Consider the following 17,176-nt stretch of genomic DNA (forward strand, 5'->3'; position numbering starts at 1 on the left):
TGCAGCCTCTTGCACTTTATTTTACCAGTGCAGCCTGTTTTTGTTTTGGATCACAAAGGGAGGCTTCAACAAGATTTACAACATTCAGTTTATATTCGTCATTCAGCCCAAGTCTAAAAATAAATAAATAAATAAAATCATTTGTTAAGCAGGGGATACAGTGAACTTACAACTGTGGGGAAAAAAAACAGGATTTTATAATGTCCCCAAAAAAAGGGGAATACAGGGAGTCCTCAGTTTACGGCGGTGCCACCATACAAGTTTTCGAGGTGATGAACAGCGCATTAGTTTGTTTAATAGATAAAATAATAATAATAAATAATAAAAGTGTAATACGGTCAGAGGTGGGTAGTAATGAGCTACACATTCTTTTGGGACAAATTGTACTTGTCAAAGTAGTTTTAATGTAACATTACTTTTTTTCTTTAAAACCTCTCACTGCCTTTATTTCCATCTACAGGTATTTATCATTGCTTAGTGCATCAGAGAGACGCTGTTCGACTCTTTCCCCAATCCAACGTAACTCCTGGTGACGTTCGACTCCATCTGACCAATCACACGGAGCCAGGCAGTCACATGAAATGGCACAGACATATTCTGCAGTGAACCAAAGAACCGAAGTTTTCAAAGTGACCTATTTCCGTGAAACATGGCAGAAATGTATACTTACCTTGTTCTCACCAGTGACCTGAGTGAGGATAACCGGTATAGAAAATTAATAGCTGGACTGTGAAAAAGAAAAGCTAGGTCATATGCTGTCAACTGTGAATGCCTAACAATGTCAGCTTTTTTAATGTGATAATGTTGGGCAATATTGGAATTTACATATTCCTATGAATACCCAAGTAATTATTTTGGAGGACAACTCTGTACTTTTAATTCAGTCATATTTTAAAGTAACAGTGCTCTTTCTACAGTAGCACACAATTTTTGGCTACTCTACATACTTCTGACTGCGTTGTCACACAGTGCAAGAAGAAGGCTCAGATCTTTTTTACTTGATTGTTTTATATTTATAGTTCTACAAGTGTCAAGCACATATTTACTCTTGTCATGAATTTAGTACTGCAGTAGTATAGGTTAGTGATTAAAAAACGGTGCTTTCTGGCTTAAATACAAATTTGGGTTACGTTGCCACTGGCGGAATGAAAATAAAGTACTGCATCTCATTAAAAACTAATAATAGAACTATAACAAATAAAGAATTGTGACCAAATATTCTGTATAAATGTTTACTCTCCGACTGTAGCATTTTTAAACAACATGATCATAGCTCTGGCTTTGCATGGAGAGTCAAAAACGATGATTAACCTAAACATATATTGTATTTTCTACTAATTACAGTTCCTCTTACGAAATTCTGCCTTTCAGACTACACTTTAAGCTGGATTTCCACTGCAGGTCTAACATTGCACAATTAAGATTTTGTCTGTTTAAAAGCATTTTCTCTGTCCAGTGTGACTGTCTATGCATGCAGGTAAACAATCATTCCTAAGGGACAACATTGGGCAGAGAAAACATCAAGTATGCCACTTTCGGCTTATCCCATTAGGTTTGCCAGTGAGTCACTTGCGTGATTTGTTTGGCACAGTTTTAACGCTGGATGCCTTCCGTGATGCAACCCACCAATTGGCACATATCAGACTTATATCAGAGTTTTATCCATATCTGATAGACTAAATCTGATTCCATGTGTTCTTTTTTTTCCTTTACACTGTCGTGACCAATATCAATTTATGCCACTTGGGAGCAAAGTATACACTGCCTCCCGCCCGAAGATAGCTGAGATAGGCTCCAGCAGCCCGCGACCCTAGTGAGGATAAGCGGTAATGAAAATGGACGGATGGATGGATGGATGGGAGCAAAGCAATGTGAATTGTTTCACTATGTCGTGGAAATGCAGCCTTAGAGCAAGTTACCGAGAATACAAACTCCACTTAACCTTACTATTGGTGGACTTTGAAAAGGTTTAACAGGCCAAGCGACTGAAAGGGCCTCACTCTGGAAAGTTAATCACTCTATCAAGGTTCTTCATAACAAGTTAGATTGGCTGCAAGGGACATTGTAAAGGGCTGTGTTTTTGTTTCTCTAGAGACATTTCTTTAACACATTCACTGCCATGGACGACTTTAGAAGTCAAATATCCTTGTTAACTGGGAAAGCCTGGCAGTGAATGAGTTAAAAAAAATATATCAGGAAGACTGTTTTTAACCCAGTGAACACGGCAAGCAATGCACGCACCAATAGTGGCTGGCGTTCCCAGTATTGATGGGGAGGCGGGATGATCAAGGGCACCTTACAGTAGCTGTGAGTGCAGCAGGGACAAAGGAGAAAAGGGGAATCCCTCTTAAATTCCATACATTTTCTTTTGCCATTAAGTGTTGGAGAAGCACAGGACGAACCTATAATGTAACAATGTCCTAACCTTTTGCCACTCTATCTAGAAAACCTTTCAGTAGTGCACAGATTTAATAACCTGTGCATCATCCTTGATGAGAAGCAGCCTTGCTTCACAGTCGATGGAGAAACCCTTTTCACAACATAAAGGTGTGCGCTTTTTTTATTTTTTTTTATTTTACCGGACGCTCAAGTCACAGGATTTCTTGGCAGTGAAAGCTTTGAGCAGCAACCTGCTCATACATTAGCTGCCAAAGTGCTTTTACAGGAATTGCATCGTTCTGCTTGGCCAGAGACTTTATACACCGTTTGTTTTTAGCTGTAGCAGCACAAAAGAGTATACTGGTAGACTCTTAATTTAGCAAGAAAATACGGTGGAAAGTCTCAGGTTGAACACAATCTGTTCAGGGAAGCTGCTCAGCCTCATGTTTGTTGGGATTTCAAAACATGGGTGTGGTGGCAAACACATCATCTCAGTTGTTTATTTTTAATTCCCCTCTCGAAAAGATTTGTTTTCCAATTGAACTGTACAGATTATTGTAGCAACATGAGAAGGGGCCCCCCATCTTTGTTGAATTTTCTAAAAAACATGGAATAACCACTTCAAACGGTTCTCATATCCTCCATATAAAATAAATTCCCGAAAAAAAAAACTTATTGCTGAAGTACATGAACTATTCTACTCCCCACATTGCTTTTCTCATCAATAATGCTGCATTTCCTCTAGTCAAGTTGAGTTTTTAGGGCAAGTGACGCCGTTTGAAATGTCACAGTAATTTTGGCGTGTTGACATGTTGGACTTTCGGCTCGTACGACTAACTTTAACTAGAACTTGTCAGCCAATAGGAGAAGGGGTTCCCGAGCAGCAGATGAAATGAAATGGTCGAGGAAATATGTTGAGAAATAATCAAGTTTTATTCTTATTTGAAGGTGTTTTTTGGACCCAATTTTCTGCAGGTAAAACATTCCCCAAAAAGGCAATTTTTTTCCCACGACACAAAAAGTTTCATCCAATTTTCAAAATTCTTGCTGCGTTGTACTGAGGTTGAAGTAGCCGTTCTAACCAGAACCAGACCACAAAATGTCATTTTGGGCACATCTTGACACCTTTCTAGTTTTATGCAACTTTTGCGGTGTATTTTTCCCGAACAGAATTCCGAATTGCACGACTTCAAGGGTGTTCAACTTCAGCGGTTCCCCTGCGGCCCATCCCGAAAAAACAAATAAAGATTATTATTATTATTATTTTTTGAAATATGAAATTTAGCACAATGATCTGAGCATCACAAGTCATATGTATCCACTGTAAGAGCAGCTCGTGACTTTAGCATTTAGAGGGAGGCGGGAAGTGTTTGGACGTACCTGACCAGTGTCCAGTGGTGGCACCAGAGCGGTCGGTGCAGCTGTTACTGACAGGAAGGAAGACGCTCTCCCAGCCACTAGGGGCGTAACGCCAGTTGTGGGACTCTAGGATGAGCGTGCGTTGAGTGCCGTACGCGATCATGAAGCAGTAGACGACGTGATGGAGCTGGCAGCCGTAACCGCAACCCTTATTAATGTTGCACACCAGCTTCCTCGCCTTACTGCAGTCCGGGGGGTTCTAGAAGAAAACACAATGTTTTCAATACATTTTATTGCTTGACCTTCATCTCGGCTCACCCAAACAGCTGCTCCCTGAATTTTAATAACACACTATGACTGATCTTGTTTGCTTTGTTACCTTTATTTCATATTACACGACGATCTTCATAACCACGGCTTGCTTCTTCTGCTCTCTGATAATCCTACCCTACACTTTATTGCCTAAAGAGTAAATGAAATTACACTGATTTATTATTTTCACTCGATGGCAAAAGACAATTACATATTTTCACTCTGTGCCATTGATCTCTTTTGCTGCTGAACCTATTTATATATATAAAAAAAGAAAAACATCATTAGCAACACCAATAGGCCTTGCTGCTCTACTCCATTATTACAATGGACAAGGGCATAGTACTTCCCCCCCCCCCCCCCCCCCCCCCCCCCCCCTTTGGGCAACTAACACACACCCAGGTCTGCTTCCACAAATACTCATGAGCTCATATTTCTTGGTGGCTGAAAATAGACCCCGGTAGTGCAGTTCAACTACTGTATGGGCTTGAAAGATGGCTAACTCGGTAATGGAGGCCGACAAAAATATTTTTTTCATTTCTAGCTCGAAAAAGAAATACCAACACTTTACTCTTGTTTATATTGTTGTCATTTCTAGCTTAGTACGGTGGAACTGCCAAAGCTGACCATCACTAACATGTACTGTACAATTCAAAATTTGACCAACATTTGTCACAAAGAAGAATATACATTACACCCCCAGTCACACCATATGTAGCATCACAGACAGTATTTTCAGTTAGTTATTTTTTATTCTTTACATTTAACAGTGGTAATGTCTTTTTACACTTCCGAATGTAAATGTGAGATGCATGAATAGGGCTGAACTTTAAAAGTTGTGAATGTTCTTTGGGAACAAATGGGATTTCATCACAATGAACAGAAATAAATAATATGAAGTCTCTCTGAAGTCCGTGACCTCCAGCATAGGGACAGGGCCTCCGCGGTGGCGTGGCCCCTTTAGAGCGCCTCATTGTCGTGGCATGGTAAAGTACTGTATATTCCAGCCACCGGAGGCTTTAAGCAGATTCACTTTCACGGCTCAATCATGTACTTATGTGTAGGCATAACAAAGATGAAGTGGACGAAGTACCATTCATTTTTCACGACTTTGAAGCCTCATTTTATATATACACGTGGTGATATTTTTGTAATATTTAAATTTTGCAGGATTGTTAACAACACTCTTCTCTGTTGTGTGTCATATTTAGAAGACATTTACACTTTACAGGGACTTTAATTGGTTTCACACTATTTGTTCCCCTGTATTTCACCTTTTCCCATCACTCAATCAGTTTCTCAGACTTCTTTTTCCCTTGCCTCACTCAAACATACTTTTCCTTCTCATCTCATGAATTACCGGTAGCTTTCCTACGATAAAACGTGTTACGTGTAGAATACCAAATGACACTAAGGGGGGAAAAAAACAACGACATATAGAAAGCAGCAGAGGGAAAAAGATAAAAAGCAACCCGGCAGAGTGACACAGGCTGTTTTGTAGCAGAGTCGCGAGGTTGTGATACAGAGCAAATCGACAATCCCTGTGCCAACCAGCTTCCAAAACAGCAATTATATGGCTGATGGGAGTGTTTTCCTCATTAGGGTTGCTGCAGCTGTGGAGGGTTCACAGTATTCCACTCGCATTTAGTAGCAGATGAGGAAGAGGAGGAGTGGGACGAGGTTGAAAGTAGAGTAGGGGGCAGCGACAAAAGGGAAGGAAATACAGAACGCTCCTCCTGTGTGCCGGATTGACTTTGAATCACGTGGAGATGCATTCATTCACAGTGTGAAGGACTTGCATACAAATGAAATACAGTACAGTAGCAGACTCACAAGGAGTGTTTGTGAAGCTTTTTCTTTTTTTCCATCTTAGATGCTCAACTGACCTTGGAGAGCAAGCCATGATATGCGCGTTCACACCACCGGGGTGTACTTGGTACGAAGGTGGAATAATGCTAAAGCTTACGGTTAAAGAATAACAGGTGGCGCGTTTCTGCAGGCGTCCTCTGCATACTGTGCTGTAATCTCACTTACGAGACTGTTTAAACCGTGTGGCGAAACACGGACGCAGCTGCACAGTGATTCACTTTATGTAAAGCACTTGATGTTGTTTAGGCAGGAAATGGTGGAAGGGAACTGCATATGAGAAACAAAGCTCATGTATTCATTGAGATTGTAAAGTGAATTGAATTGCTTTTTGCACAAAATGAAATACACCATACTAGGGGTGGAATGGTTCACAAAATATATCAGAATTATTACACACAAGATCATTATTTGTTCAGCTTTATGTGGAGTTTACATTGATTGCGACTATGTTTAGCTGGGACTTTGGCTCGACTGTCTTCCCAACAGTTGTTCTTTGTTGTCTTAAGCGTTTCATGTTTAAGAATTCAAACGATTACTGAGGGGAGTGGGGGAGATTATTCTTTAAATCAAGATCTAAAATAAACTTTACTTTTTTGACACCTAAAATTAAAATAATATTTAAGAGGTACTTATTAGGCGATCCGTACCATCTATTTTCTATACCGACTGACATCATGTAATCACAGGTAACGTATCAGCAAATAACCATTCCCACTCACATTATTTTAATTTAGACTCTTCAATTAAGCTCACGTGTATGTTATTGGAATGTGGGAGGAAGCCGGAGTGCATAGGGAAAACCCACGCAAGCACGTACTCGGCACCTTAATGAAAAAAAAAAAAAGAATTAAAAGGATAATGAATATGCAATTTTGACCATTTTTGGACAAGGAAATTCATGCCATCTTTATTTCGTACTTGTTTGTATTGTATTGTTACATTACAAAGGTGTATTATTAAAAACTGTATCATTAAAAACTGTACATGAAACAAAATGTTCACTTATTACTATTGAAGGCCTAAAGAAGGCAGGCCGAGTAAAAAAGAAAACACCAGTCAGTAGTGCAAATCTTTTAGTATTGGCACCAGCAAACTACTAGAAGTTTTATAACAAAAACATTGCAAAGCAGCAGCCGCCAGTCTTTCTGGATTCATAAGCAATCTCAGCAAAAAGGCAAAACGATTTTGAACAATGATAGGTTTGTAATTTGTCAGATACTGTATGTCAAGGTTGTAGTGCACCAATAAATGATGCTGATATCAATCATCATTCTAACAAGCTGGCTAGAAAATGTCGCCCGTATTAGCAGCAGGATTTAGTTTGACAGCCACAAACTATAATAGTTGTGGTGGTCTCTAAAAAGGTTGCCCACTTAAATTAACATGCTTGTTCTTGTAAAAACTTCAGACTTCAAATGAGTTCAACCTTTGCTTGCTACAGTGTCTTAAACTGGACGTTTGGCTATAAACTAAAAGCCTGATCCAAAAAACACTTCCAGGATGCTGTCACTCTGTTTTGTTTGACAATAAAACCAACAGACTTTCTTGATATTGGACTCTAACCAAGGCTGCCTGCTGGGTTTGACTTGGCAGACAGATTATTTTAGTTTGTTATAAGACTGGTAATGCCGTGGCCCAATGGTTAAGATCATCGCCTGCCACCGTAGGTTCAAGACCCCTGGACCATCCGCCAACATCCCCCGGACTCACGGCTATGGTGTCCTTGGGCAAGACACTGATACCCTGAAATGCTCCCCGGGCGTTTCAGCTGCCCACTGCTCCAGTGTGTTCCACTAACGTGTGTATGTGTTCATTGTGATGGGTTAAATGCAGAGAACAAATTTCGTGTGCATGCATGCATGCGTGTTCATGACAATAAAAGGTGATTCTTATTCTTATGTAAAGTACATTAAAAGAGACGTGCATACAGCCCACACGGCAATGGTACAAAGCTCGGACAGATTCTTCACACAGTTGAACAGATGGAGGCGGATTCATTCTTCTTAAAGTGCAAATATATATCGTCTCACATTAGTTGTCGCTTTCAGCACTCATCAGTTTGCAAAGTCACTGATTTTCTGTTTGCATGTGCAAAAACAGACACTTACAAGACGGCTCACGCAAATAGATGTGGAAGCTGATCTACTAACTGGGTGCACTCCAGATTGCAACGCAAAAATATTTCACATAAACGTTAACTACAACTGAGCTTTCTTGAATGGATATTGCATCTTAAAAAAGGTTAATCCACTGCAACATAATGCACAGTTTGAATAGTCATTTCGGTGATTATTTTGTGTACAACTAAAGGGAGCCCGCGTAGCACTAGTGGTACTGGTACCAGACTGGCCTTTTTTTTTTTTGCTAGCTCGGCCGGAGCCACTAGCAGCTATGGAGCTCGAGAAACTTGGTACTTGCAAGACAGCCCACCACCGCAACTCGAGTGCCGCGCGAGGGGAGTTCATCAACCATTTTGCAGAGCATAATTTGCAAGCGGCTAAATGTGTTGTCATCCGTGTTTATCTTTGAGTATCTCCACACGGCTGATATTGCTCCTACCCAGAAGGTATTCAGTATGAAGTCGGATCGGTGTCGTAGTATCGGAGCATTTGGAGTCCGAGTATGTGAGTATTGTTAGTCTAGGTCTACCAACAGGTGTATTTCCAGTACGTTATAATTATATATGTAAGTATTTTTTTTAAATATTTTACTGATGAGTGAAATATATAGTACAACATATAAAAAAACCCTATATAGTGATAAGGGAGTAGCAGTGTATGTAACAAGTGATGCGGAAGTGCAGAGCTGCTCGCTCACAGGCACATTTTGAGAGCCAGCGAGATAACAATAGATTGACTGGGTTGTTTAATTTCACACTCGATTGGCTGGGCGGGTACTCCGGAGAACCAACTTTTTGTTTTAAACAAACAAATGAGTGAAATTTCCCATTTTAAAAAACATTTATTTCAGTTGAGAGTAACTGAAGAAACAGAACTAAGAAGAAAGAATTACATGTTAGCTTCAAGCTTACACTTCAAGCTTTACAGGCAGATGTGACAAGGAGCGAAGTTGTCCTATCACCTGTACTGTGCACCAAATGCAAAAGTGGCCAAAAAAAACCAAACTTGTCTGACAGAAGACTCCCTAAAGGAGCTGCCATGTTCACTGTATGAGTGGACAGATGGAGCAGGCAGACATGGAATTAGTTAAATCAGGAATGAGGGGAGAGAATAGTGCGGGTGGCAGAGACAGCAGGCGTGTGTAGGTTAGTGTGTGTCAGTTAAAACAAGAGACACACATGAGGCATCTCTGTGCACAAGTGGAAAAACCCTCGCACAGGTGTGCGTGGGTGAACCCATCTGTGCATAACCATATCTGTGTTTGTGTGTGTATATGAGTGTTTGCGTGCACGCCTGTGTGTGTGTGTGTGTGTGTGTGTGTGTGATAAATTAGTGATGGCAGCTGGTGGAGTGGTGTGATCCCTCAGCAGTGGTGACAGCAGCTGTTAGTGGGGCTGTCTCCGCCCAGCCAGGCTGACGAGGTACTCTTCATCAAACGCGCCGACTCATTAATGCCGCAGGGCGCAGCGTGGCACCTGAAACACAGCGGCACCACCACAGAGGAAAGGGGGCGTGCCCACTGGGGGTGACCGTCCTTGTGCCGCTGAGCATGTGTGCGTGGTGAGCTGTAAGCCTGAACTATGCGTTGGTGAGCCCAAAGAATTATTTGGAAAACTCACGTGCAGGGGCGGTCTTCGGTTTACAGCACTCTTGACATATGACCGAGCATTTAAAGTACATTCACACTTGTGATATTTGTTGCATTGATTTAACATTCCCCCACACCCCAAGATTGGTTGAGTGAAATGAATAGTTTTTTCCCCCCCAATGATTTTTGTTCCGTTATCTCATCAAATAATTGGTCAATTGATTTATACTGTATGGAATAAAAAGTCCACAAAACTGTTCTGATGTCACTTGCTGTGAGACAGAATTCATGGAGCACAATCGTTTGCACCACATAAGCTAATAAAGAACAGGAAACAAATACTGTATTCATTCATTCATTGATTTTCTAAAGCTTATCCTGTTCAGGATTGTGTTGAGCTGGAGCCCCACTTGGCTGCTTGAATGACAAACTTGTGGCTGACAGCACTATGTCCCAATACAAACAGCTGACAGGAACATGAAATCAGAAAGAGGCAGTCTATAAAACAACAATATATATTGACCGGGGATGGGCCTTTGATGTAATTTTCTTGATCAACTATTGAAACAAAACAAATGTAAGATAATGCAGTAAGTGCTGTGTTTTAAATTTGTGAAATACTCAATATTTTTAACAGGATTGTAAAATTTGTTTGCATCTTTGCAGTTCAATCAGTGCTGTGTATAATATAAAAATCTGCTAGGTCTTATTCTCGAATGCAGAAACTGTAAGAATGTTTTCATGTTGCATGCAGGGTGTTTGGTCACATAACTGGGTACATCTGCACCTCTGGACAAACAAAAATTATGTGTAATTTCTTAAAATTGTAAGAATATCCATTCTGTATAATAGATTACAACTACAATAGTGCACATATTGTTAATTCAATACCTCTCTGTCTCAATCCAAACACAGCATTTTAATATTCCAGCCGTACATTTCAATCTTCATTGAACTGCTTCTCTTCATTAAGAAGGTGGGGTGCATCCTAGTTGGCACTCCATCACAGGGCTCACATCGACAAACAACCATTCATAGCAATAAGAAATTTACAGTCTTCAATCAACCTAACATGCATTTTAAGGAAGGTTTGAGGAAACAGGAGCAAAACCAAAGCAAGCACAGGGAGAACATGCAAACTCCAGACAAATATGTTCCAATGGAGTTTCAAACCCACATCTTTTGAGTGTAAACTACACATGCTAACCAATAGCGCACAATGCTACCACATATCTAAAATAATAATTTGTGAGTGATGAGCTGTCATTTAGTGCGTTTCCCACGTGCTATTTCTGTGCATTTTGGGTGTAAGTGTGTGTTTTCATAAAGCGCTGACAAGCAACAAGCACCCTACCAGTCAGGCATTCGAGTGCCGAGGCAGTGTGTTATCACACCTCTCACCTGCTCCTCGTAGGAAAGCGATGCCGACAGTTACGGATGGTGCAAAAGAGACAGGTGGGTGTGAAAGATGGTGCCAAAAATGCACAAGGGCTTTGGCAAGTCTATGCGAAAGACAAATATTTGCATGGTTTTCCGCCACATATAACAAATTTGATGTGGGTGAATTTGTGGGTGAGTGTGTATGAGACAGAGAGAGAGAAAGAGCGACAGAGACGAGAAGAGAAGTGAGAGAAAGGGTGAGAGAGAGAAAGGAACAGAGCGAAAGAGAAGAAAGAAGCACAATGCATTGCCTCCAAGTACCTGCAAGTAGGTGATTCTGTTCTGAACCAGATCTGACAGGTCTTTGGCCTCCTTCGCCCTCCACTCGCCCACTCCATCTGCTTGGCTGAGGTAGTACAGGTCTGTCATGATGGACCTGCAACCATAGTAACTGGTTAGTCTCTGAAAGAAACCTGTTTTCCCCATAAACCTGTAATTTTAAATTCAAGAAGCTTATGTAACACAGACAGGTTTTTTGTTGTTGGTGTTAAAACATGCAGGCAAACATCATTTCATGAATTTGCAGCATAACAGGCAATTAACTCTTGTCAATGTTTATCAAACACACACAATACAGTAGAAAGATAATTTCACACTAATCACAGACATATTCTTTACACGGCCCCCCAATCAGAACCAGAGTGGTGTTCTGTTATTGGACTTCTGTGCTCATCACAGATTGTCCATAACGAACACCATGTTCAAGCATAAGGGTGTCCCACACGTGCAATTGGCACCAGGACACCTTAGGTCGCCGTTCGATGATCGACTTTGTGGTCGCGTCATTGGACTTGCGGCAGCATGTCTTGGACACTCAGGTGAAGAGAGGGGCGGAGCTGTCAACTGATCACCACCTGGTGGTGAGTTGGCTCCGATGGTGGGGGAAGCACCATCAACACTGTGTATAGTGGGGATGGGGCGCGCTTGACCTCGACTCGGGACGTTGTGAGTCGTTGGGGAGAATACTTCGAAGACCTCCTCAATTCCACCGACATGCCTTCCCATGAGGAAGCAGAGTCTGGGGTCTCTGAGGCTCTCCTATCGCTGGGGTTGAGGTCACCTAGGTGGTTAAAAAGCTCCCCGGGGGTGGATGAGATTCGCCCTGAGTTCCTAAAGGCTCTGGATGTTGTGGGGCTGTCCTGTTTGACACGCCTCTGCAACATCACGTGGACATCGGGGACAGTGCCTCTGGATTGGCAGACTGGGGTGGTGGTCCCCATTTTTAAGAAGGGGGACAGGAGGGTGTGTTCCAACTACAGGGGGATCACATTCCTCAGCCGCCCTGGTAAGGTCTATTCAGGGGTGCTGGAGAGGAGGGTCCGTCGGGAATCCGAATCTCAGATTCAGGAGGAGCGGTTTGGTTTTTGTCCTGACCGTGGAACAGTGGACCAGCTCTTCAACCTCAGCAGGGTCCTCGAGGATGCATGGGAATTCGCCCAACCAGTCAACATGTGTTTTGTGGACTTGGAGAAGGCATTCGACCGTGTCCCTCGGGGAGTCCTGTGGGGGGTGCTTCGGGAGTATAGGGTACCGAACCCCCTGATACAGGCTGTTCGCTCCCTGTACATCCGGGTTCAGAGTACGCATTGCCGGCAGTAATTCAGACTCGTTTCCAGTTAGGGTTGGACTACGCCAAGGCTTCCCTTTGTCACAGATTCTGTTAAAAACTTTTATGGACAGAATTTCTAGGCACAGCCGAGGCGTAGAGGGGGTCCGGTTTGGTGGCCTCAGTATTGCATCTTTGCTTTTTGCAGATGATGTGGTTTTGTTGGCTTAATCAGGCCGTGACCTCCAACTCTCACTGGAGCGGTTCACTGCCGAATGTGAAGCGGCTGGGATGAGAATCAGCACCTCTAAATCTGAGACCATGGTCCTCACTCGGAAAAGGGTGGAGTGCTCCAGGTCGGGATGAGATCCTTCCCCAAGTGGAGGAGTTCAAATATCTTGGGGTCTTGTTCACGAGTGAGGGAACAATGGAACGCGAGAACGACAGCCGTATCGGTGCAGCGTCTGCAGTGATGCAGACTTTGTATCGGTCCGTTGTGGTGAAGAAGGAGCTAAGCCGAAAGCCGAAGCTCTCTATTTACCGGTCGATATACGTTCCTACCCTCACCTATGGTGACGAGCTGTGGGTCGCGGCCGATAGAACAAGATCCCGGATACAAGCGGCCGAAATGAGTTTCCTCCGCAGGGTGTCCGGGCTCTCCCTTAGAGATAGGGTGAGAAGCTCGGTCATCCGAGAGGGGCTCAGAGTAGCCGCTGCTCCTCCGCATTGAGAGGAGCCAGATGAGGTGGCTGGGGCATCTGTTTAGGATGCCTCCTGGACGCCTCCCTGGTGAGGTGTTCCGGGGACGACCCAGGATAGGCTGGAGAGACTACGTCTCTCGGCTTGCCTTGGAACGCCTCGGGATCCCCTCGGAAGAACTGGAGGAAGTGGCTGTGGAGAGCAAAGTCTGGGCTTCCCTGCTGAAGCTACTGCCCCCGCGACCCGATCTCGGATAAGCGGAAGACAATGGATGGATGGATGGATGGATGGATATATTTTTTTATTCTCTGCGAAGGAAGACTCATATTACTGCAATACTAAGAAGCTGAGTCCCCAGTACTGTATGTCTGTCTTACACTCCCCCCAGTTGGCCAAGGCAGAGACACACAAGAATGAGCAGCACAATGTGCATTGAAGGAGAAAATGTGACAAAAACTTAATTTTATTACTATTTGTGTCTTTACTGTATGCTTTATAAAGTAGAATATTATAGTGTTATTTTTCTCATTAAAAAAACACATTACAAAAATATATCTTTATTTTTGGGAGGCTGGAACGGATGAATGACATTTCCATTAATTTCAATCGGGTAAGATGATTGAGAAAAGAGTGTTTTGAAATATGAGCGTGGTCACGGAACAGATTAAATATACATCATATCTTAAGGCACAACTGTACTCGAGTAAATGGTTCCAGTCTTCCATTGTCAAATGTTTTGAAGGTATTAAAATCTGCCACTTAAGTCAAGAGGCAGAGTCAACCTGAAAGGCTCACCTGTCAATCGGACAATAATACATGAGAAATTACGTTAATAAATCAATCTTCAGTGTTGCATGAATGAATGAATGAAGCATGACTGTTGAGAATGTTGCAATGTTATGTACAATAGTCCTCAGAGGTTTCAGTGTATTTTAGTACCCTGTCATATTTCATAGTAAATATAATTATTTTTGACATTGTGTGCAGTCACAGTACTTTCAAGTGGGGGGGAGGATTCTCAAAAGATGTGTATTGTTTAATGATGCTTCAGATGGCTTTTGCTTGATGTTATATTTATGCAACGATGCAAGGTAAAGTGTGACAACTCCCCTGAACAACCACCAGCCAGCAGTGTACTGTGAATCACCTTGTAGTACCAGCTCAGTTAATAATTTTATCGGTGGACTATCAAATTACCATGTATGGATGATACGTAAACAATACATGCGGTGTAAAAACAGATACAATAGATTGTGCCTTTTTAAAAAATATATAAATAGCTTCAACACACTAACTGAAAGAATGCCAATTTCAATATGTTGTGAGCAACTTGCAGTCCCACTTTTTTAATTTTGAAACCATCTGTCTATAAAAAAAAAAAAAAAAAGAATAAAAAAAAAAATTAAGATATTTTTTCAAGATACGAGTCGTCCCTTGGCAGATTTTGTTTTCTTTGTGTTGAGCAAAAATTTATTTGTGGTGTATTCGGGGGCTAGAACTTAAGTAGAGAAAACTGATTTGAGATACTAGTGATCTTACTTAAACGCTTGGTCACAGAACTACAGTAATTAAATAATTACAGTAAGGAAAGATGCCCGTGTTAATTGCCACTACTTGCACATGCATCTGAACTATATCGTCTTTATGATTCTGGCAAAGTGAAGCGAATATTTGCACAAGATGGGAACGGCGGTGTCTTTGATCTTATTCTTGGCCCCTTTTCATCTCTCCTGATTTCAAACCAGGGCAGACACGTAGAAGTTGCCAAACAGCACACAGATTAAATCAACATAAAATAAGATTGCAGATGTATTATTCCCTTCTTTGAACCCCAGCAGATAGACAGTGAAACACAGGTTTATTTCTATGCTCCGCAGGGCACTGGACACAACTAAAATTATATTGTGATGATGAAAGTCTGTGAATGTAATATTACAAAGCCTCAAAATGTTTTATCTGCATCTGGCTGAGTGACAACATGTTGTTATGGTTGTTTAGCTCTTTCTGGGATAAATCCTATCTGCTAGACTCTGACAGAAAATGTGTGTAGATGTCACGCGCTGTCAAATATCGTGGCCATCCTCTTTGAAACTTGCCCGAGAGCGCAAGCGCTGATGTATTCCGTTAAGGGCAAACGCAAACACATCACACACACTCTCTCAAACACACACTTAATGCAAGCTTAATTTATTACTCACTTCTTTGACCCAAATCAGTCAAATCCTGTGTGTCTGAGAGGTCTTATTCCGATATTTGGTAGCTCATCCAAAGACGCGTTCGCACACAAGCGGTAAAATGTCCTATTTTAACACTGGAGCACTGTGGATATTGCCTTTCTTTACAACCATGATTCAGCATTACTCATTGTCCCAATTAGAATTTGGAGCCATGGACCGTGAATGGATGTGAATTTTCCTTCCAGGAGTGTGCACAAGGGAGCCATCAGGGATTGCCACTGTGGGAAGTCAAAGCAAACCTTGCTGGCTACGAAAGGTGACAATCATGAATCAACTGAATGACGTTGACAACAGCATAGACATAGGCAAAGACAACACGTATTTATGCAATAGAGTAGGGTCCCACGGTATACCAGTACTAGAAGAGTACCATGATACCTTGGCATCAAGTATGTAATAATACCATGTTTTCTGGAGTACTGGTACTTGCGTAGTTCGGCAGATAGCAAACAGAGGTCAAGAGTGCTTGCTTCAAGCTGTTTGGCTAGCTTAATGCTACCATATAATGCAAAGCGCTGTAGACGGGCTAACGGAAATTAGCATATGATAATTATAAACCAATAAAGAACTGCTTACTTTAACACAAATAGAGCAGCCTTCGACTACAGAGCTGCATTGACTCATCATCCATTTTAACATGCTTGTAAAAACGGTGGAAATTTAAATGTTCACTTTACTATGGAAGAAATAATAGCTAAACATGAGAATGGTCTTCGCCTACCATTTCTACCATTGTAATAATAATACTTATAACAAAGATTAAGACAACAAATGTTTACTGCTGTCAATAACCATGGCAAAAAAAAACTAGTTGTCAGCTCAACCAAACTACTGCTGCGGAAGGCAGACTGCAGGAACAGAGTTCCGTCTCCCAGCTCCCACACTCCAGCCTCTGATTCGCTCATCCAATCAAGTGTGCTAGATTTGTAACGATTCGATTGTGATTCGTTAGTCATTCATTACTGTCAATACGAATAACGAATGAGGTTTTGGGGGTGAATCTGAGTTTGGAAGCATTTTAAATGCTATCAAAGTGTTTTGGGATCATAGTTTGTGGTATCTTTATGGTTTAAAACAGTAATATAGGAAACTACAATCACTTCAAGGAAAGCATTAATTATTTGCAGAAATAGAAAAGCGTGGATGTACTAAAATTAGCATTTCCATTCATTTCAATTAGAAACACTGTTTTGGTTTGTGGATGAATTTTAAATTCGCAAACCGAGGTTCCACCGTACAGTATATGGCTATTGAAAATGGATGGATGGAGTGTCTGATCATGAACACTAAGCACTAACAGTGATTCAATGCAGTTGTCTCTACAGTATGTGCGCCATTAAGGCAACAATACAGTGCAGTTTAGATCGCTATCGAACTTATCTGGCTTTCCATTATGTGGCGTGTAGGCATAGCATCGGAGATGTAACTGGTATGTCATATGCAAGGCGATATACCAATGAATTAAACAAAAACTAGGAACAAGACAGTACACAAAGAACAACAATGGAAATCAATGGGGCTCATTCTTCTTGGCACGTGGTTGGTTATTACAACATAAGCTTTGTTTGAGAAAAATGCTCCTTTTGTGCATGCATTGCCATTCCTAGTGTCACACCGACGCCACTAT

The 17,176-nt window shown here is 41.7% G+C and overlaps 1 protein-coding gene across 4 annotated transcripts in view; it reads right to left on the reverse strand.

Moving 5' to 3' along the window:
• Nucleotides 1-17,176, reverse strand: part of fut8b (fucosyltransferase 8b (alpha (1,6) fucosyltransferase)) — a 114,033-nt gene that overhangs the window by 19,169 nt on the left and 77,688 nt on the right. For all 4 annotated transcript variants that reach the window (XM_061704895.1, XM_061704896.1, XM_061704897.1 and 1 more), the window contains exons 5-6: nucleotides 11,329-11,443; nucleotides 3,760-3,997 (exon numbers count right to left, since the gene is read on the reverse strand). In XM_061704895.1, the coding sequence (XP_061560879.1) occupies nucleotides 3,760-3,997; nucleotides 11,329-11,443 (353 nt within the window). The remainder of the gene's footprint in view (nucleotides 1-3,759; nucleotides 3,998-11,328; nucleotides 11,444-17,176) is intronic.

The sequence above is a fragment of the Phycodurus eques genome, chromosome 18 (genome assembly GCF_024500275.1).
Source record: "Phycodurus eques isolate BA_2022a chromosome 18, UOR_Pequ_1.1, whole genome shotgun sequence".
NCBI lineage: Eukaryota > Metazoa > Chordata > Actinopteri > Syngnathiformes > Syngnathidae > Phycodurus > Phycodurus eques.